The sequence below is a fragment of the Pygoscelis adeliae genome, unplaced genomic scaffold, assembly GCF_000699105.1.
Source record: "Pygoscelis adeliae isolate BGI_AS28 unplaced genomic scaffold, ASM69910v1 Scaffold113, whole genome shotgun sequence".
NCBI classification, from domain to species: domain Eukaryota; kingdom Metazoa; phylum Chordata; class Aves; order Sphenisciformes; family Spheniscidae; genus Pygoscelis; species Pygoscelis adeliae.
In genome coordinates this window covers 3114059-3135161 of record NW_008825108.1, presented here as the reverse complement: position 1 = coordinate 3135161, position 21103 = coordinate 3114059, and the positions used below count along the sequence as shown (strand labels likewise).

Here is a 21103-nt window from a genome sequence, read left to right as displayed (position 1 = left end):
CCCTCTTTGCCCTTATATCTTGCAACCCTGCTTGTATTCCCCATAGTTTTGTTTCTCCTTTTTTCTTTCTGTATACGGGCTAAGGTTTCCTCCTGACTGTAATTCTTATTTTGGGTAACAGTGCCATCAGATCAGAGTGCTTCACGGTTCTGATTCTATCCTGTCCTCTCCAGAGCTAGGCGTTAGCAGCAGTTCCATTGATAGTTAATGAACTATTAAAATTTCTTCTACTTTAATAGAAAGAGGGCTACAGATAGATTTGCTGTAGATAGCACTGTAAGCTGTCCTGTATAGGGTAAGACTTCAGACCATTCCACATCTTTGGAGCAAACCTAAATCTTGAAATGAATCCTTCTTTTTTTTTTTTTTTCCAATTTTTATTTGGCTTTCTCCCTTTTCCTTTTTCTTTTATGCACTGCAATTCTATGTCCTCTGAAAAGATGCTTTGTGGAAAGGCAGTTTTTTGCCACACGTGGCACTGAAAGAAATTACTGCACAGTGCAGAGGGGATTGTTGTGGACTAGTCGAAGAACTGTGTAAGCAGCTGCGGTTTCTTTATCACCTTGTATTGACATAGTGACATACTGATGCGATAGAGGTTTAGAATCTTGCCTGTTGAATATCTCACGCTTTCCTAAAACTGCTTATCTCTCTGGGAATTACAGAGTGTTTATGCCTTGTGCAAAAAACTGCCAAACATCTGATAGAACAGCCACGGTGAGATTAACAGCGCTTGTTCAGACCAGCTGTAAAAATGCAGTGATATTCTTCATGCTCGTATTTTCCCAAGTATACAGGGTACCTACTTAAATGAAAACTTCAATTCTGGAGCAGAAGATGGCAGGATACAGAAGAAAATATGTTGTTTCATGAGCCGTTCCAATTTTTAGCTGCTTTGGATGGCTTCCATAGAATAACATTATTAATAATAAACAGAAATCTTTTATATGATATAATTAGATGTTCCTGAAATCAGGGATGGGTAGAAAATGCCTTTCTAGCCTGGTACTTTGCAAACTCACTTGTCAGACACAGAATTTACAAGCCTTGCTCCAGATTCCGGAAAAGATTTAATCGCTCTTAATCTCAGATGAGGGGAAGTGCTGCCTACAGCCTGGAGTTAGCCTGCTGCCTCCCTGAGAAACATTTCCTCTTGGCTTATTTAGGCTTATTTTAGCAGCCTAGCCTCTGCGTAGGGCAGAAGGAGTCTGAGTATCTCTGTGCAACATATAGGGAACTTGGCTGCCTAACCTGGAGCTCTGGATTCAGCAAGTGCCTGGGAGCAGGTGTTGCAGTGATAAGCACAACTCATCTCTCTGGCTTTAGCACTAAAATCCTTCACTGTTTAACTCCCTTTAGGAGTGCAGCCCATCTAAATGCTCCATGAGTGTATGCCCTGCCAATATTATGCTGTTCCTTGGATTGCGTGAGGCTGTTTGAGCTAGGAAAAATCACAGACAGTCCTGGTGACTGGCTCCCCATCCCAGTGTGTCATTGTCACAGCTAAAGGAAATCTGTAAAGCAGCAACCAAGGGGCTCTTGGTTAACATGTTGCTTGTGAACAGCAATGTGGGGAAGGGTGCATTTTAGTAAGGAAGCTCCCAGACCTCCTAAACTTAAAATATTCTCATTCTACCTTCCTCTGTCCTCCTCCCAGATTCGTAAGCATATTTGTGCTTCATAGCAGGGAAAACCTATCCTTTGTGACTTTCTTCTCTTAACCTTGTGAAAGACCTCAAACTTAAAGTGTGGACAGATGTCTGCTTCTGCATCCCGTTTTGCTAGGAGAAGAGAAAAATTTGTATTGGCACTTCCTAATTCACTTCAAACAAAATCCAATTAACTTGAATGTTTTAGATAGGTCTGAGTTAATTTCACTCATACGCCTTAAGCAAATTACCCAAAGGTCTCATTTCACATTGTATCAAAAACTTGTGGCTCCCACTGTTGCCTGCAAGTATCACTAGTTACGGAGCGCTTTTCAACTTGCAGCCGCTCTGCATATTAAAGGAGCATTAATGGAGACGAGGTCTTTTGAATGTCTTCTCATATCCGAGTGCTGAGCACATTTGAAAGCAAACCATTTACTACAATGATTTAGATGTTTTTGATGACTTTTGTCTGCTGTTACAACTGGTACTGAAAACTCTGTAGGATACTTACCTGTGTTATATCCATAATATAGATGTACGGTAAGAGGGCACCCTGGGAGGATCCCTCCAAGTGGGTAGCTGATACCTATCCATGGAGCTCTGCATCTCTACAGCATGAGTGGCCGTCATTACTTCAGTTAAGACCAGAAGATGTTGGTTATGAAGGTTATGCATCAGCAAAAGAAGGAACAACTTCAAAGCACGTTCCGCAGACTGATACAGAGGGGGATCCCTTGGTAAGATTTAAACTTTGGGGAAAAAGCTTTTCAGTATGTACTTTGCTGTCACATGTTAAATTGTACACTGTACAGTAAAAAACTACTGTGTACCTGTTCCAAAATAGGTTTTTAAAATGAATTCTACTATAATTTCTTAAAAAGGTTGAAAATAGAAGGAAAATCTAGCAGGACAGCAGGTATCACCATCATGTTAATATGTCCCTAAATTGTTTGCATTTTCCATCTGCCCAGAAATGTATCTGGTCTTCATCATTATAATGTTTGGGTACCACTCTTCAGCAACTTATTAATCAGTTTATTCTAAAAACACCTTTCCCGCTTGGGCAGTCCTTCATCTACATTCTACAAATGAAGGACTGAGAAACTCACATTATCTAACTTGTCTATCATAAAGGATTTAGTGGAAATGCAAATTAGACAGCCATCCTCTCATTCCTCAGAACATTTCAAGATAACTGATGACTGTATAACAATCTTAATGTAAAAGGAATGCAAGTGTGGTGGCATTAAAAGATAAGAGGTTGATTTCCCTCAATGCCGTCTATTGTTTTATTTAAATATGATCCCAGACGTTTGGGTTTACCAGTGCTTCCTCTGATAACGGACTATTAAATTGCATGTATTGAACTGCTGTTCTTGTATAGTGCTTTCTCTATGGACTGCCTTTATCACAATTCAAAATACCATTTTAGAGAACTGTACTTCTGGAATACAGGCAGCCCTTGGAAAAGGGAATTTCTCAGAGGAAAATGAATTTTACTCTTATCAGTGCTAAGAAAATTACTCCTCAGCCTCACTGAAGTGTTTGGTATCCAAAACCAGACCTTGCATCCTGAAGAAATGTAGAAAATCACCTCATTTGATCCCCTGTCTCCCAGTCCATAAGCTTTGGGGTGATTGTTTGACCCTGTGATTTGGGCTGCCAGTGGGTGTATTGGCCGGGCTTCCAGCACGTATGCATCGTCTCCACTAAGGTGAAAATACTTGGGCAGCTTGAGTTCAGTCTCCCATCACCCTTGCTCCCTGCACACTGTGATCAGTATCTGTATCTGACTAAATATCAGAAGCTTGAAACTTGTGAATGGAGGGCTTGTCCCTGCCTGTGGTGGAGCTCACGGGGAGACAGACGCTGCCCTTGTGGAAACAGGACATGTCATATGCAGGCTGTATTGCACGCCCACCTCATGTATCCTGTATTCTCAAACATGGATACCTATTAAACCTTCAGCAAAAGCTACCTGGTAGCATTAAAGAGTATTAAATGCTGTTCATTGCCTAGAGAAAACTTTACAAGCCATGCAGGTTGAAACCATAGAGATGTAAGGATTCCTGGGCAAACTGGAAAAAGGGGCTTAACACACAAACACACAAGAATACCTCTTTCTCTTTGGTTTTTCATTGCCTGCTTTTTTGTAATGACAGCGTAATTGTTCCTTGAAAAACACTAAACCGATGTCAACATTGCTTGCATCCCTGAGCATGCTGGCAGAAGTGGATGTTTTATAAATACAATCCTGATCATTACACACAGTTAGGCATCAAGCATCCAAGTAATTTTCTGGGGCTTAATGCTGCTTTTTGATTATTTTTCAGATGGGTTTCAGGTTCTAATAATCCCCAAATTACGTGGGGACTCTCCTCTCCTGGGTAGGAGGATCTGTTGCTGCTCCCCTGCTGAGGTCAGCCCCTCGACAGCAGATGGGACTCTTTTATGAAGCAGCTGGCCTTGCTCCACCCCTCTCTCTCGCTCCCTCCCTGTCTCTCTCTTGCAGAGGGGGTATGTTAGTGTGATTATGTTTTCAGTTGCTTTTCCAATGTAGTGTGTCTACGCCATCCAAAAATTATCTGGAAGCTTGACTGTCTCCAAATATGGGCCCAGATGTCCAGCTGTGATACGGCTTCCTTCCCCTGCCGGTGTTGCAGCTGCAGCCGGTCTCACCCCTGAATTAAAGAGAGTTATCAGGCAGCTCCATTGTATTCCTTTGGTTCTTTGGACCTTTAAACTTCTATTTAAAGACCAGAAGGCAATGAAAAGGGTGCCAGGAGGAGCCGCTGACACCCTGCCCTTTCTGAAATCCTTTTGTATGGTCCCCTCAGCTAGATACCAGCACACCTCACACAGCAAGGGAGCTTAATTAAATTTTAACACGGTCACTGCAGCATTAAATGAGACGAGAGTATGTAAACATCGCTTTCTTCTTTCAGATGAACATGCTAATGAGGCTTCAAGAGGCAGCCAACTATTCGAGCGCACAAAGCTGTGACAGTGATAGCACCAGCCACCATGACGACATTTTGGATTCATCCCTTGAATCAACTCTCTGAAAGGGACAAACCTTGGTGGAGGATTATGGTAAAATCTGTTTCCACTAGACCACTGCCAGTATTAAAGCAGCAAGCCGAGGTCCCCGAGCGAGAATGGTGTGTTGTAGGTAGGCAGGAGACCTAACTCTGCAAAGTCAGGAAGAAAAATTGAAGTGGAAAGCTTGAATTAGTTTAATTTCAAGGCATTTCAATACCTATGGAGCCAAGTGAGACTCCATTTGTCAACTGGAAAGGGCCCTAGACTGAGGGCATCTAAGCAGATTGCACACGTGTTAGCCAAACTGGAATATTTTTTTTCCTTTTTCCTCTTTCTCTTGCTCTCTGTCTCTCTCTCTCTGTCTCTGTTTCTCTGTACAAGTTTACAGTGCAACTTGTTTTGTTTTTTTCCTTTAGTTTACCCTGAGGCGCTGCATGAACAATGCGGTCTTCTAATTCTCTTCTAACCTCTGTTGTGCCACATGGTGCTGGTCACAGGACTGCAGTGGTGTTTGTGTTGTACGCTACTGCCCATTCCAAAATGAGTCAAAGATGATGATAGTAACTCAGAAAGCACAAACAGTATTGTGTAATCACCAGAAAACATGACTGTGATATGCTGGATAAGTGCCAATTTAATTCTAACTGCCATGGTCACGGTGATGCGTTCCATCAAGTTTTTAGTACACAAGTCACAGATTTTATAAAGTTGTTTTTACCACAAAGGTCTTTTTTAACCACCTGCCCACTCCTTAACAACAGTTTTATACCAATTATTAACCAACACTGATTAAAGGCTTTTTAGGGCTTCATTTGTTTGAGCCTTTTCAGTGAAAGAAGGAACATTTCTTATGGTGCTGTCTCACTGCCTTAAAACAGATTTCTAGAACAGTTTTACAGTTGGTTTAATTCCTAAACCATTGGTAATTTACACTGTTTTTTTCTTCATTTACTAATGAGAAAGCGTCAGTTAACACAATAGCCTCATATCTGTATATCATGATTTTTTAAAGAAATGGATAGGAGAAAGAACAGTTGCTATATAATATTTTTATCTTGTGAATAGATTGCTCTGCCTACCCTCAGAAATACACAAGGAACCCAAACCCACTTCCACTGCCACCTAAACGCTGAGAAAATCAGCTCAAATCCATTTGGTCCCATGGAATGGAGTTTTTGGAGGATAGATGTTTTGAATTCTTATCCAGCAGAGCTGGATGCACTTGATGCAGCATGAGCACAAATATATGGTTTTTTTTTTTCCTTTTTCTAGTTTTAGCATGTTGTTTTGATTGCTATTGTTGTACATGAAGAATTCAGCATAAAAGAACACTGAAGCAGTGATGTCCACTGTGGAAGAGGAAGAGTTTATACTGTAAAAGTGGGTTGGTTTTGCACAGTCTACTGGGTGGGTATTGTAAATATTAAAAAAAAAAAAAAAGAAAAAAAAGAAAAAAAAAAGCCTTGCACAAATCAAATTGAAAACAAACAAACAAAAAAAATTGTATTTTATTCTGTTGGTGTTAAGAGATGTTTCACTTGCTGAGATTTCCTGTATGTTGCAAACAAATACAGAATGCAAACCTTAAAGCTGTTATTACCTGGTGTGTTTGTCCTGTACTTACAGTTGTTATGACTATGCAGGAACTATCAATGCTACAGTGAGCATGTTTCAATATCTATACAAAGCCAATACATTTTGGGGGGAAAAAATCTGAAAATGTTTTAGGTGCATATGTCACGGCAGGCTACAACCAGATTGCATTCAAACTGCTCAGAATAATCGGAAACGCTCTTTTACCAGAAGAGGCATCCGGTTAAAATAGGTGCATATAAACAAGAAGGTATCTAAGGGCTTTGGCATTGTGTAGACATGTACTGTACACCTCCATGGATGTTACCTTCAGGATGTGTATTTGGTGCTATTAACTCTTTGTGGCCACCCTGTGGTCACTCGCTGTAAAACAAAGATAAATCAATGCAGTTTCCAAATGGCACTGAGCTGCATCGCTGAATCTAGAGGTTCCTACACGGTGCTATCGCCCTAATAAAACTCTAACTGATTTTATGCATGTAGGATTCAGTCAGACCAACATCATGCCCCCCAAATCTGGATCCATTTCTGTTGCAAAACGTCAGCGCGTACACCTTGACTGACTCAAAGAACTAAAGGAAAGCTGCTCTTTCCTGTACCTGTGCTCTGAGCAAACCTGCAAATCTTTTCCTGCCATATTTAACACACAAACACACAATATCACATATACAAAACTTCCTGCAATACATCTCAGTGAGTCCACCTAGTTTACAACTCAGAAATTGTTTGTGAAACATTTGTCTGTACACATTTTATATTTTGTACATTTTTGATGTAACATATCATGTAAATAGACAGAAACAGTGAAATAAATCATCTGAAAAGTTTTGTAGTCTTTGTAAAGCCCTAATAATAAGTATTTGGTGTCATCGGACTTAACTGGATGATGTATTTTCTATTGGTTTATTGTTCCTCTAGCTTGTAAACCAGCTTGCGTATATTTTTTTGCAGGTGTGCGCACTGTATCTGTCTAAATTATTACTTTGCCATTAAAGTGGAATTATTTATTGAAAACACAGTCTGGTGTTTTTGCAGTCAGGACCACTTAATGGTTAGGTATTATTTCAAATATAAAAACATATAAACACAATGACAAACTGAAGGATGTAATTTTCTGTATTCAGCAGAACTAATCTCTGTAGAAGCAAAATTAAGTACTGTTTCTAGTTCCAGTGATTCGGTATGGTTTTTGAATGGCTCTTTCCATGGTGGGAACAGCTTGTGCAGTTCAGAAACAACTTTACAGTCTCCCCGTTCTCAAGATTATCTTCAAATACAAGGATATTGATTTCAGTGGTGGTAAACCCGTACAAAACTGGTGCCTTATTTTCAAACTTGAAGGGCTTCAGGCTACTTCCTCAGCAGGTATACATCAATACGATTTAATAGAATTCAAAGAAAGAAAGTAGCATTATGTTAGTCAGCTAATCACAAATTTTGAGGCTGGAAGAGATCATTATGATCCTGCAAGTTGTAGCACCTCAGCTATAAGTCTCAGCACCAGGTCTGTAATTTCTCCTGAAATTGTCATATCCCTGGAAAGACCTTTAGACATAACGGTACAGAGTAGAAGATCCAGCACCTTATTGTCAATGTGGCTAATTATTCACTGGGGGGGGTTGTTTTTTAAGGGCTTTATTTGCATTTAAGTCTTACATATATCTTTCTTTTCAAGATAAAAATACCCCAAACTGTCTTTTCTTATGCCTTTTCCTCCCATACTAACAAGCCAACCACAATCAAAAACATTTTTTACGTTTAAGTAATAGTCTTCCTTGCTTTTCTTTTTGATAAGACAAGCAGCTTGCTCATTCTTAGCTTTTCATGGTAAGGCATGCCTTTCGGACCTCAATGCATTTTTTTGCAGGACTTTCTGACTAGTTTTTGATTTGTCCAAGTCCTTTCTGAAGTGTGGGTATGAGAACTGCACACGGTATTCCTGTGATGATTTTACTTTTGCTATAAACAGAACTAATATCACCTTCCAACTCCCACTTCATATTTTCCCTGCTTAGGCTTCAGGGCTGACATTCACTCTCTAATTGCATCATCCTCCTGCAGGCTCATGTTCAGCTAATTATCTGCCAAGACCCTGACTTCTTTTCATGTTGCATCATTTTGAAATACTTTGTCCAATCCTGTCTGTATAAACGATACTCTTTGTTCCTTAGATGTATGATTGCAAATTTATCTGTATTAAAACAGGATATTCAAATCAGCCCACACTACCAAAAGATTCAGATCATTCTCTACAATCAGCATCTGTCTAATTTACCACTCCACCAGCTTCCCTCACTTCCAAAAACTGCTAACCATCATCTTCCTTCGTCTTTCAGTTCGTAGGTAAAGGTAGTAAGTAATGTTTTGTCAAGAACAAACCCCTGTTGACTCCTGCTAGGACCCTCCATGATGATTTCTGTTTTACAGCTACGTTGTTGGGTCACTTATGTCATGGATATATTCGTATTCCAGTTAACGTGGGTATGAATATCAGAATGTCATACAAAACCATGGGTATATAATATAGGAAATACATGACGAGTTACACGGCTCTTCCATCACTGTAGGTCTCTAAGGATGGATTAGATTAGTTTCTGTTGAAAGTTACAATGTAGACTTGATCTTATACAGGAAGGAGAATAGACTAGGTGACTTTAGCCATCTCAGCGTGGCTTTCCTATAATTCAGTGCTGCAAGTCTTTGCACATTATCCAGCTGCCATTACTTGAGGAAGAAGATAGGAAATTTAATTGTCAAACTTGTTCTGTGTCCACTGTCTCAGCACATCTACCTGTTAGCCTTTATCTGGAGACCTGCCTGGTGAATGCCCAGGTTCCCAGGGCAGGAACAGGAACGGGAATGGGATAGTGCAGCCTCGGAAAGAAAAGTGTTTTTAGCAAAGTACTTGAGACATTGCTCTTGCTTACAAGAACTCATTCTTTATGCTATCATTAAATAGCCACTGTGTTTCTCAGCATGCGCTACTTTTTCTTGATAACTGAATAATGTCACACAAATTAAATGCTACCACTAAGTTTGGCAATGCAAGAGCTACAGATGCACTATCATGGGAGAAATGTATTGCCGGGTAATAATACCAGTAGTAGAAAATAGAATCTGTCATGAAAGATAAATTAACTAAGACCCAGGCCATGTGACCTTGCCTTTCTACACTAAATTGCATTTACTGTTCTTTGTTCAGTTGCAACCTTAAACAAACGTTGATGAATAGCAATGAGTGAGCACATTGAATGAAGTAAGTCCTGTTTTTAGTAACAAATTTAATAAATGAAATAATGTTTTGCCTTTGTCAGTGTATTTACTTGTTCTGTAAGCAGTTTTTATTAAATCAGATTACATAATTCAGGAAATTAAAATGCATCTTGACAATTAAATGCCAAAGCTGAAAGAAAAGGCACCTGGCAACTGCTATGTAACAAAATAAAGCATTTACATGGTGACATATAACCAGCACTAATGATTTTATCATGCCATAAATGGATGGCTCTGAAAGAACAAAGAAGCAGACAAAATACGTATTATCTGTATGACCAAACCCCAAGGACTTAGTGAACTAAGTCATTTAAACGAGTGAACTCTATTTTAGCACTGATAATTCAATGCGCCTTAAACACGTCCAGCTAATCCCATGTTCTGCACTCTGCAAGTGCAATGAAAAGACATACGCAGACTGAAAAAAGACTCTTCAGTGCGACTGCTAATGCAGGTAAGCTGTTCCACTCATGTAGGCTACATACAATAAAGAGATATGGCTTCTGTACAGCAGTCTCTGAGCTACCAGAAATAACTGGGTGGCAGAATGAATAATTTAGCTCCATCATTACCGCACTCTTCATGTAACTATCATGATCTTTAGCGTACCCTGTCTCTGCTTATCCAGGTCAAGCTAATGGCACTGTACTGGACTAGCGGTACTGACTCTTGATTGTGGCTGGGGAAAGTCACGTTGGAGGCAAAATCTTACATCTTAACTGAACTAACCTCACGGAGCAAATGTATTTTTCATCTAGAGGAAATAAAAAACATAAAAGCTATGTAAGAAAACTTTATTGTCTTATTAGTAATGGCTGTGATTAATCTCATTATTACTTAATGTCTTTGTATTACTGCTTTTGCAGTGCCAATGTGTCCTAAATACTTTATAAACAGTTTTCTTGTAAAAACAAATCATCTTTCCAAGTGTAAAATTATACTGTTTATTTGAGAGCTGGTTAAGACCTTGTTTCAGCCTACCAGCCTATTTAACAAACTATTTCCACACACAGTAAATTTCATCTCTGTCTTAAGGGTCTCTGATGTTAAAGAACATGTTTAGTCTTACTATGTGTTCCAAGTAAGTGATGTCCTTTAATTTGTCCTGAATATAGTGTTAAGCATGTGAAGTGCTTTCCTAATTTAGACTTAAGTGCCTGCAATTCATTCTTCCATAAACCATCGTCTTCAGAGGATAAGATGGTCAACTAACTGCTGCAAGATTCAGCTGAACATTTTTTGTAGCAACTGTGCAGAATATTACACTCAAGAATTATAATTTAATTGCATGCTTAGACACAGTGTTCAGTAGGATGCCATATTGCCTGTTGTAATGTTCTCCGAAGTTGAATAAAACCTTCAGACCATGTTGCTAATCAGAATGGAGGGAAGCCTCCTCCTTTTCTGGAGTGGAGCAGCTGCTAGCAATAAAACCCAAGTGCCTGTTTGTAGCTGCAGGACAATAGAGAGGTTACTCCACCTAGAGGAATATAGATAAACTATAGCTTATCCATGTTACAGGGCATGCTGGAAGAAATCTTTCACACTGGAAAAATATCAGTATCATTTAGCTGTTCCCATCCTTGCTGTATATCAGAATCAGTCAGGTAACTTTTATAATTAATCATAACATTATCTTGCCAGGTGTCAAGATATTTATGGATTTTCTGAACTATGCAGTAATCAAAACACAAAATATAGGGCTGAAACTCAATATGAACCTTAGAACACATATCCGTGCTTTAAAGGCCATGTTATATTGAAACTCTCTGCCTAATGATCAGGGACATACTATGGTGAGCAGAAATTACACCTATATCCACAGAAACCTCCACGCTTGCTCAAGAATGCAGAGTACTGTTCTTGTCTTTCCTCTGGGGGAGCAGGATAAAGAAAAAAAGCGGTTTCTGGTTCATTTGCCTGTTTACGTTCACAAAAAATCCCCTTGCTGCTGATTCTCTCCCCTCGGTTTTGTTAGCAGACCTGCTAAATATCAAACCACAGCTGGCCAGGAAGTTTCCAACTAACAAGGCTGTCCTTTGGAGCCAAAATGATGCACCAAAGAATATCAGAGTAAATAAACTTTGGATGTACCACAAGCAGAGGATATTTTTGGCTTTGTTTCCTGCCAGCTGACCAGGCAGCTGCTTCAGAAGCGGGATTACGAGGTTCTGCAGTTCCGGTGAAGTTTTGTTCAGGACCCTCAGCGTGAAGCTTCTTGTTGCAGGGCTTCAGCCCCTAGCTCCCCGACAGCCCTGAACGCTCCCGCTGCAGCTAGAGTGGGTAGGGCTTCCTGGCATCCCTCTGATGCTGGGGAAATACCAATGCTACCCTCAACGCCCATGGAGGAGCACCTCCTAAAGCTGAAGATGGCCTAAAAACTGTTAGGAATTGAGGAAGATGGCAGGGGACAAAGCAGATGGTTGCTTTGATCTGTTCCAGAAAACATGAGCAAAACCACTTATACTTTCTGGAATGAAAGCGTGGAGCATTTCTTTCCAGTAGAATTTTTTTTATAAGCTTTTACTGAAATTATTCCAAACACACAGAGGCATGCACACAGAGGGATTTCCCGTAAAGGTCGTTTCTATATGAAACCAGCTTTTTGGTGTTAATGCAGGTTCCTTAACAGTTAGTTTAGGCTGCAGTGGCAATGATGTTAGCTGCAGAGCGGGGTCGGATTTGCTTTGCTGAGCAGACATTGCAGCTTGCTCTAGGAACTGCCATTCCCAAAGCAGGGAAGGCACATGCTTAGAGAACTCCAGGCATTTGGGTTTTAGCCTTTTTTTTTTTCTTCCCTTGGCTCCTTTTTAAATAAGAAAATAGTTCCTGACACCATCACAGGTCTTTTCTCTCCCTCTGCCTTTTGCCCTGACCCCTCTCTGCCCTTCTGTCATTTAGCACATCCCTTCTTCCTCTTTTGCCTTTCTCGTACATGTTCCTCTTCTCACTGCTGTTCCTGTTGACACTCGGTTTGGCTCCCCTTCTCTCCCTGGCACATTTTGCTTGTCCATCTCCTCACTACCCAGAAGACTGCTTGCTGCTCAGAGCGTGCAAGGGCAGCATCATGCCCCTTTCTGGCTCTGAACGCCGAGCATATGCTGTCACAGCTGAGCAGTGTGCAGCAATAGCAATCCAGACAGCGATGTCCCCTCCCAGTCGCTGCCTGAGCACTGGCTGTTCTGCCAGCGCCACGGTAAGGCCCATTGCACAGCAGGACAGGACACCAGGTTCTGGGAAGAAGCCCCGTACCTTACCCATGGCAATATGTTTGCAGTGATAAAGCTGGATGACTTGCAAGGTCGTGGCTCCTCAGCGCTCCCATCCATTTCTGTATACCACCCCCTCTGCTGACCAAGAAATAGTAAGTTAAAAAAAAACCTTTCACTGTTTTTTAGTACTCTGCCAAAACTAAGTAGCTTGTATTTTGTAGCCTAGAGGAAGACGATGGCATATAAGATGGTAGACACGCAGTCAGGTAGGATATAGGAAAGTGGGAGCAGAGGTTCCAAAACTCTTCTTCAGCTCTCAGACTGAGTCTTTTCAAAGGAGTTTTATTCTCTTTCTTTATTGCTTGCCAGAGGAAAAGAAGGATATCTGCATTACCGCTTCTGTGACCAAGAAAGGTGAATTTTCACTGTAAAAAATGGTGGAATTTTTATTCAGTTTCAGAAAGTACAAACAGAAACATCTCATCTTGAAAGTGAACCAAAGTCTCACTGGCAATTTGGAAGAAAATTAGAAATAGTCGTGTTACTATAGTGATATTTGTTAAGTAGTCTGGGCAAACACAGAAAACATTTTTCCATATCTGTCACTGGAGTTACAATAATCAGATAATATTATTTAGTACTTGCTTAGTGCTTTTGAAGCATCATCTTGAAGTACTTTACAAAGGTCAAGATGAGCATTATTGTTAAGGAATGAATGGGAAAGAAATCTCATTAACGGCAGTGGAGTGCAGATGACAATATAGCACAGCTTCATGCATAGACCTGTGTCTCAGGATGCTGCTAATGAAGAAAGCCCTAGAACTGATTGACATTCCTATTATCTATCATCCTTTATTTGGGAGGGGAATGTATATAATACATAGCCTCAGAACATTTTTTGAACTGTTATCATGTAAGATATTGCTTTCAATAACTGAAAAAGAAGATGTTGGGAAAGCCTTTTGTACCCACATAATTGCTCCTAGAAAATACGAAACGTTGTTTTCTGTGACAATATATGCAATCATATGTTCACATATGGAAAAAGGGAGAGAAAAAAAAATCACTGGACTTGGGGATTTTTGAAAAGTGGATTTCACAGGGCTGTTGATGTTACCTAAGTGTCTAAGGAGCCTGAATTGCATTTTCAATAATGACTTAAGACTGCTTGAGTAGACTTCATAAATATTCCTTATAGTCTTTAAATTCATGGTAGTTTGTGAGAGTTTTCCTCAAAATCTCTGTGCTTAGGGTAAAATGTGACAAGGGTAAGCATTTCAGCTTAGAGTCCCAACAGCGTTTATGTCTCTGAACTCCAAATTTCATCTCTCCCAGTTAGCTGGACTTAGAGGCCTACATGGCTCAGTAGAGCAGGGATTTCCTGCGCGCCTTTGGGAAGCAGAGAAGATTAATCACTTCATATACTGTGATCTAATGTTATGTCTGCAAAGGAGATTTTGAGGCAACTGCTAGACATATATTTTTGGATCCTGTATTTTTAGTTTGATAACAGTAATCTTAGATACAACTTGTTTACAGACTAGTCTAGTTCAGCCAAAAGACTCCATTTTCTTAGGACACAGTTAGGCAGATGCTCTGGCAGGAGCAGCGGCTGCTGTAACTCCATTAAACATGCTCAGCCTAGCTTTTCTCAGGAGATGGCAGCAGCAGCATTCCTGAGATGGATGCAATAATTTCCATTTACTTTGAGGGGCATGAGGTGCAAAGCAATAGTTGGGTGGAAAACAACTCCTCCTCCCCCCTGAAAAATCTTCCCTGCAGCTATGTGGAGTGCTATGCTTAGAAATACAGACCTGCAAGTGTTTCACAGAAAATGAGTGATGGTTGAAGTGGTACAGCTAAAGAAATACTGGAGTTAGCTAGACCTTACCTGAACATTTCATAGGTAATCCAAAACAAGCGTTTCCTTTTGAGTCAACTGAACAAAGGCACTTTAAGCAATTCTGTGGCAGAGTAGCACTATTGCATGTCACTGCTACCAACTCCCTTACAAATGTCCCCTCTGTGGATGGAACAGAGGGCTGAAGAAGAAAGGTGAGAGCAGGCTGACAATGTTTGTGCTGGGTGGCGAGCAGGATTTCACTTTGCCATGGGAGGTGCAGGGGAGGTGAGGGAGAAAAGAGCAGAGGGGCAATAATATGGCAGAAGCAGGCAGGGAGTAGAGAAGGCTATTTTATGTTTTAATCTATATGTTTTTCTAATGCTATATTGAAAGCACCTGAGCACTTATGTATAATGATGAACATCTGTTATGTCCCGTTTGTACTGTAATACTTCCCCCATGGGGAGGAGCAGGGGCAGCGGAACGTTTTGTTTTCTGAAGACATTTTCATTTGTCTTTCTTTAAATGCATGTGCTGCTGTGAGACTGAAGAGGTCAGAGGTGGGTATCAGACAGCAGTAGGTGAGGAGCTCCATCGCAGTGCGAGGCTCCCATCAGGGCTTGCATGGGCAGGACCCAGCCTGCTCACAGAGGTCTGTGCACCAAATGCACAGAGATGTTGAGGACTGTCTTCCTCTCAGATGTACAGAGTGCCTTTTTTTAATATGGCTTGGACACAGCTTCTCGAGCATTTTTATTATATCAATGTGTTTAGCTTTCTTCTAAATGCTATGGAAAGCCTGTAGGGAGCTCAGAGAAAGGTTTGCTACATATGCAACATCCTGGCTTGCTGACAAAGGTAACTATAGTGCTCCGTGTTACCTGGGGTTTTCCAGAGCTGTGGACTTCATGCTCAGATATATCACAGGGCCTTAGTCCAGCTGGCAGGTGACAAAAGCAAGAATAACCATCGCCCTGCTCTTACCCTCCACTCTCTTTGCCGATCGTAATTTGTGTTCCACTTTAGCCTGCCACTTTTCATCGGTGCTTTGATCACATCCAAGTATGAGATGGTGTTGGTGGCAATGATATAATTACCTGTGACAAAAGATGAGCTATATGTGTTGTTCACATATGGTTGCACATGAATCCAGACCATCAGCTTATTCTTCTCGGTTAGGGGAAAAAAAAAAGGGGGGTCTCTGATCATTAATGTAATGACTACTCAAAAAAATGCCCAAAAAAGCCCAAACCACAAACAAATAAAAAATCTAAACAGAAAATAATGCTGTGCTTTTTTCCTACTCACTTCATTTGCCCTGGTAGGAATCCTACCTAGGGAAACAAGTTTTCCTACACAAAGATGATAACTTGTCTCAGATCCATAGCCAGTCCCTCCATCCATTTCTGCTGTCTTGAGTAGGCCGTAGGTTGCTCTGAGCCAAAAGCAGTGCCCACATACTGAGTGACCCTTAGGGCTGCTGGAGTGCATCAGCCAGGGCTAGATATTTAACATGAGTTATTTCATTGTTTCTTCTTACCCATCCAAGAAGGCTAGCACATCCCACGGGTGGCTACACAGACAAATGCCACCTAATGCTTACAGAGGGTGGAAAGGTACAGGTTTTGTGTAGGCCACAGCAGGAAACCTGTAGATTTTAGGTACATCTGTGACCTTAAAAAAATAAAATAAAATAAAGGGGGGTGGAGAGAAAGGAACTGCAGATAAACCACAGCTGCTTCAATGTGAAGAAACTTGAACAGTGTCTAAGTTACTTATTCATGTGGTGGGGATGCCAAGCAGTTGAATAAGGACGAAAAAGTGTGTTCCTTCAGAGGAGGACTTCTTCCTTTCTTCCCAATATTCCTAAAAGAGACAGCTCCTTGGCAGGTCAAGGTAGGTGACTTTTGAGGATATAACATCAATATGTTTTCTAAAATGATGTATTTTACCCCTGTCTAAAGCAGGCATGTCAAGGGCTCGTCTTGACACCATGATGTTTGTGTGACAGATGAAGAACTACCATTTAAGAAGGCCATAGCCAGGACTGTGATAGCAATTATCTGTAGGGCAGAAGGAATGGGAGAGCCTACAGAAGCAGAGGTAGTGTGTGGGAGCAGCAGTCCTTATCTAAAAACTAGGGAGTGTTTCTTTACTGCCTTTCCCATCACATCCTTCTGATTTCAAGTGGTTAATGGTGTGGAGAGGTGAGTGGTCTCTGCTTTGTTGTTTCCAGGTGGCACAGCTGGAACCTGCCTGGGTCTAGTTCTCTCACTGCAGCTGAGAAACAGAGGTTATTAGTAGCAGAAAAGGTTTTTGAGAGAATAGTTTAGAGAAATCTGAAGTACTTGCTGTTACAGAGCTGTTCTCAATTGTCAGGATATTTTACATTCTTTTCTGTCTTTAGAAGTAAAAACTGAGCAAGGGAACAAAATGATGTTTTCATGTGTCCTCTTCCCACCTAAAGTGGTAAATTGTAGGATGAGGAGGAGTGAGTGAGCGGCTGTGTGGTGCTTAGTTGCCAGCTGGGGTTAAACTATGACAACTCACTAATTGCTCCCCAAGGTCGGAGATATTGATACTCCTTGATTATTTAAAGGTGTGTGAGATGGATGAGTGAACCTCTAACGGAAATGTTCAACATTAAGAGTTTACAGTTAATTTTAGTGACTGTGATAGATGAGAGCCTGAGAGCATCTAGGACTATCACTGCTTATTATGATTATTAATGACCTGGAAACAGGTTGAATTTTGAGATGTATGCCCAGGCAGCCAAGAAGGCCAACGGCATCCTGGCCTGTATCAGAACTAGTGTGGCCAGCAGGAGTAAGGAAGGGATCGTGCCCCTGTACTCGGCACTGGTGAGGCTGCACAGGCTCGAATACTGTGTTCAGTTTTGGGCCCCTCACTACAAGAAGGACATTGAGGTGCTGGACTGTGTCCAGAGAAGGGCAACGAGGCTGGTGAGGGGTCTGGAGAACAAGTCTTATGAGGAGCAGCTGAGGCAACTGGCATTGTTTAGCCTGGAGAAAAGGAGGCTGAGGGGAGACCTTATTGTTCTCTACAACTACCTGAAAGGAGGTTGTAGCGAGGTGGGTGTTGGTCTCTTCTCCCAAGTAACTAGTGATAGGATGAGAGGAAACATCCTCAAGTTGCACGAGGGGAGGTTTAGGTTGGGTATTAGGAAAAAGCACTGGAACAGGCTGCCCAGGGAAGTGGTTGAGTCACCATCTCTGGAGGTATTTAAGAGACGTGTAGATGTGGCACTTAGGGACATGGTTTAGTGGGACTTGGCAGTGTTATGTTTATGGTTTGACTCAATCTTAAACATATTTTCCAACCTAAATGATTCTATGATTCTATGTCAACAATTGCAGGTAACAGCATTACTTGGATTGTCATGTCTGGAAATGGTCGCCTCGAGACTATGGAGGTGATAAGATCTTCAGAGGGTTTAAAAAAAAGAAAAAAGAAAGGGTACATAATGGCAAATGAAAAATGCATTAGCAAATGTAAGTAATTCAGCTTTTAATAAGCACATGGAATTATTCATACACTTGCTAGATTCTCAATTAATTGTAAACACTTGGCCATCTGTGAAAAACCTCTGCTTACTTCACAGTGGTGATTCAAAAGGCATATGTATTGTTGGGAGACCTGAAGAATGGAATTGAAAATAATACTTGGGGTATTCTATGAATAAATACTTTGCATTCAGCTGGTATGACGATGATCCCAATTCAAAAAGGGTAGTAGAAGAAGAAAATGATTAACAGTATGTGAGTGGAGGTGAGATAGCCAGGGAATTCTTGGGGAAGAAAAGATCAGTAAAAGGGTATAGGCATATCATAAGCCATGAAAAATAATGGAGAACAAAAAATTAATGCTTTTAATTTCCTGTTTCTGTACTACAAATGGGGAAGGAGGAGGACAACTAGTGAATCAAATTATGAGTTAACAACCTGATGTTGTTGATAGGCTGGATGCATTATACAAACACAGCTGGGCAAAGGAACTCAGCCATGAGTGTCCAAGGGTTACGATAAAGAAAAAACAGCGTGTCTCAAGAAAAGGAGGTTGCCAATTGCAGTAGGCCCACGTACAATTATGAAGTGAACTGCTGAAACATGATGGTCACAGTCCCCACAACGTGGACACTAGCACTAGACATTTAGCAGAGTATTGGTTTCTATGTCTTTTTATTGGTTCTGACTGAAAATGACTGGCCTACCCATGGCAAGAAAGGGAAAAGTCAGACATGAAAACTATATGTTTTACTCTTATTCTGGAAAGCATAGCAAAGCACAGCTCTTATACAGCCCTGGGATGCTGCCTGGCACATTAAGGAAGGCAAAGCCTGCATGTGTCTCCACCTGCTGCTCCTGGACCATGTGCTCTGTGGGAGAACTGGTGTCTCAGTGGAGATGGTCTCCTGCACTCTTCATACCCCCCCCGCCCCAGCTCACCAGAGGAAAGATAGCTAAAGATGATCAAATCTCTTGTTGCTATGACATGAGACTTTTGCTTTTGTGGCATAGTTGATTTAAAGGGGGAAAAAAATAAAATTTAGTCCAACATTGATAACACAAAGGCAGCCAGGACTCACACCACCTGTTTTCCACTGGTGCCTTTGTGTAGTGCTCTACTGGGTAGACTTTGGCAGCAGAAATGCACATTCCTTGACACAGCAGGTGGTTTTAGCCACAGTCTTCAACTTCATTTAGCTGTTATCGCAGAAAATCAAATTCGCTATGACTTTGTGCATGTAATATTACAGCAGTTCACCTTAATTAGACACAGAAACTAACTTTGGACTCCCTGTTGTCCTTCTGGATAGCAAGATGAGCCAAAAGTCTTGTGTCCATGCTAAGTATTTGAGATTTTATTCTACCAGTTTGTTCAGTGTGGTCATGAAGACTCAGTGCAAGCAGAACTGACTGCATGCTGGCTCTGGCTTGTTAAAAGTTTCACAAGTAAGTGATAACAACAAAACTGTGGTGGACATTTACTTGTGCTTGACACAAGCTCATGACTTTAAAGAACAATTATCAGTTACTGGACCGATTTAGGCATTCTGTCCGCTCTGCAGAAGAGCTTTCAATTCTCAAAAGTGTCTTTTTCAAGCATGTACTCATAAACTGTGACTATGCCGTCTCTCATCTTGCTCATTGAATAAATTCCCAAGATCTTTTTCACGAACTGGGTTTTTTTACTCCTTTAAACCATCTCATGGTTATTCTCTGACCCACTTCTGGTTTATAAACCTCCATCTTGAAGTCTGAACTTTGGAACTGGACAATCTATTCCAGGCAGTGGCATCAGTGCCACCTTCTAAATCCATACAATTTACCCTGCTCAGTATTACCTTGTATGTGCAATCCTTGTTCATATGTTTTTAAACATGTCTAGTATCATTCATGTCACTGTTTATCTGAGGCTAAGGTCCTCTGGAAGGGTCTGGAGTGACTTGGTTTGCCCCATTTATTCCTTTTAAAGTTACGAGAATTTCTCAAGTAGTCTAAGCTTGCTAAAAATTGCTGTGATCAGTGTTCACGCAACTCTCTTGAAAAATTCTTGCATACAAGAATTCTGTGTTTTGTAAATTGCTCCTATTGAATCCCTGCTGTTTAACAAAGTCCTAAATTACTCCGGGAGAGAAAGTATTTTCTCATGGTATGACATAATTATACTATTTGTCTTCTTTTCCTACTGCAGATAAATGTACTTCTATGTTCTGCCTTGTATCTATGATTATTGACAATTCTACCATTTCTGTTAATTCTTAGAATTTTCTTTGTTCAGACTCTGCTTTATGAACGTATAATTAACTCAGACTTTCCTGCAATAGGCTGCTTCTCCTTTTGCCTTCCTTCTCAGTGTTCCTCCATTCCTTGCTTCTGATTCATATCCATCAAAATATCAGAAAGGTCTTATCTTGTGAATATGTCTGTAATATACCTACAAGAAAAAAAATATTTCTAATTTTTATATAGATATATACATATGTATACACAAAACAGACACATAAATAATGTTTTTATAAATATTCTTTTATTTGCATATTTTTCCACTTCGTCTCTTAACCGATTTTTTTCTGCCATTATTGTTTTCATCTAAGTAGAGGGATTACAGTTTCTGGTGTTGATTTTAAGTTTCCAGTAATGTTCACATAGTTCTGTCAAATTACTTTTTCCAAATGATTCATTTCCTCTACATTGTTTTCAGTTTCAAGAACACTATTCATTATCAATAATATTTTTATTTCTCATTCTGTTTGTGCAAAGCCAATGTAAAAAGTCATTGTTACATCTGTACTGTGTGATCACATCCACATGACCACATAGATCACAGAGAGGCCCTTTCTGTGATGCCAAAACATCACATGTTATCGTGAGTTTCTGGCTCTGTGATCCAAACCCTATTTATCTGTCAAGATGAGGCCTAATACAAAATTCCTTTGTGTTGGATGAACGCATCTGACTTAAGAC

At 40.6% G+C, this 21103-nt stretch overlaps 1 protein-coding gene across 1 annotated transcript in view; it reads left to right on the top strand.

The window, feature by feature from the left end:
• The window catches only part of NAV3 (neuron navigator 3), a 280691-nt gene extending 275120 nt beyond the window's left edge, over nucleotides 1-5571 (top strand). The window contains exons 38-40 of the mRNA XM_009327527.1: nucleotides 2186-2389; nucleotides 4598-4745; nucleotides 5111-5571. Of these exons, the coding sequence (XP_009325802.1) occupies nucleotides 2186-2389; nucleotides 4598-4717 (324 nt within the window). The 3' untranslated portion in view covers nucleotides 4718-4745; nucleotides 5111-5571. The remainder of the gene's footprint in view (nucleotides 1-2185; nucleotides 2390-4597; nucleotides 4746-5110) is intronic.
• The last annotated feature ends 15532 nt before the right edge of the window (nucleotides 5572-21103 follow it).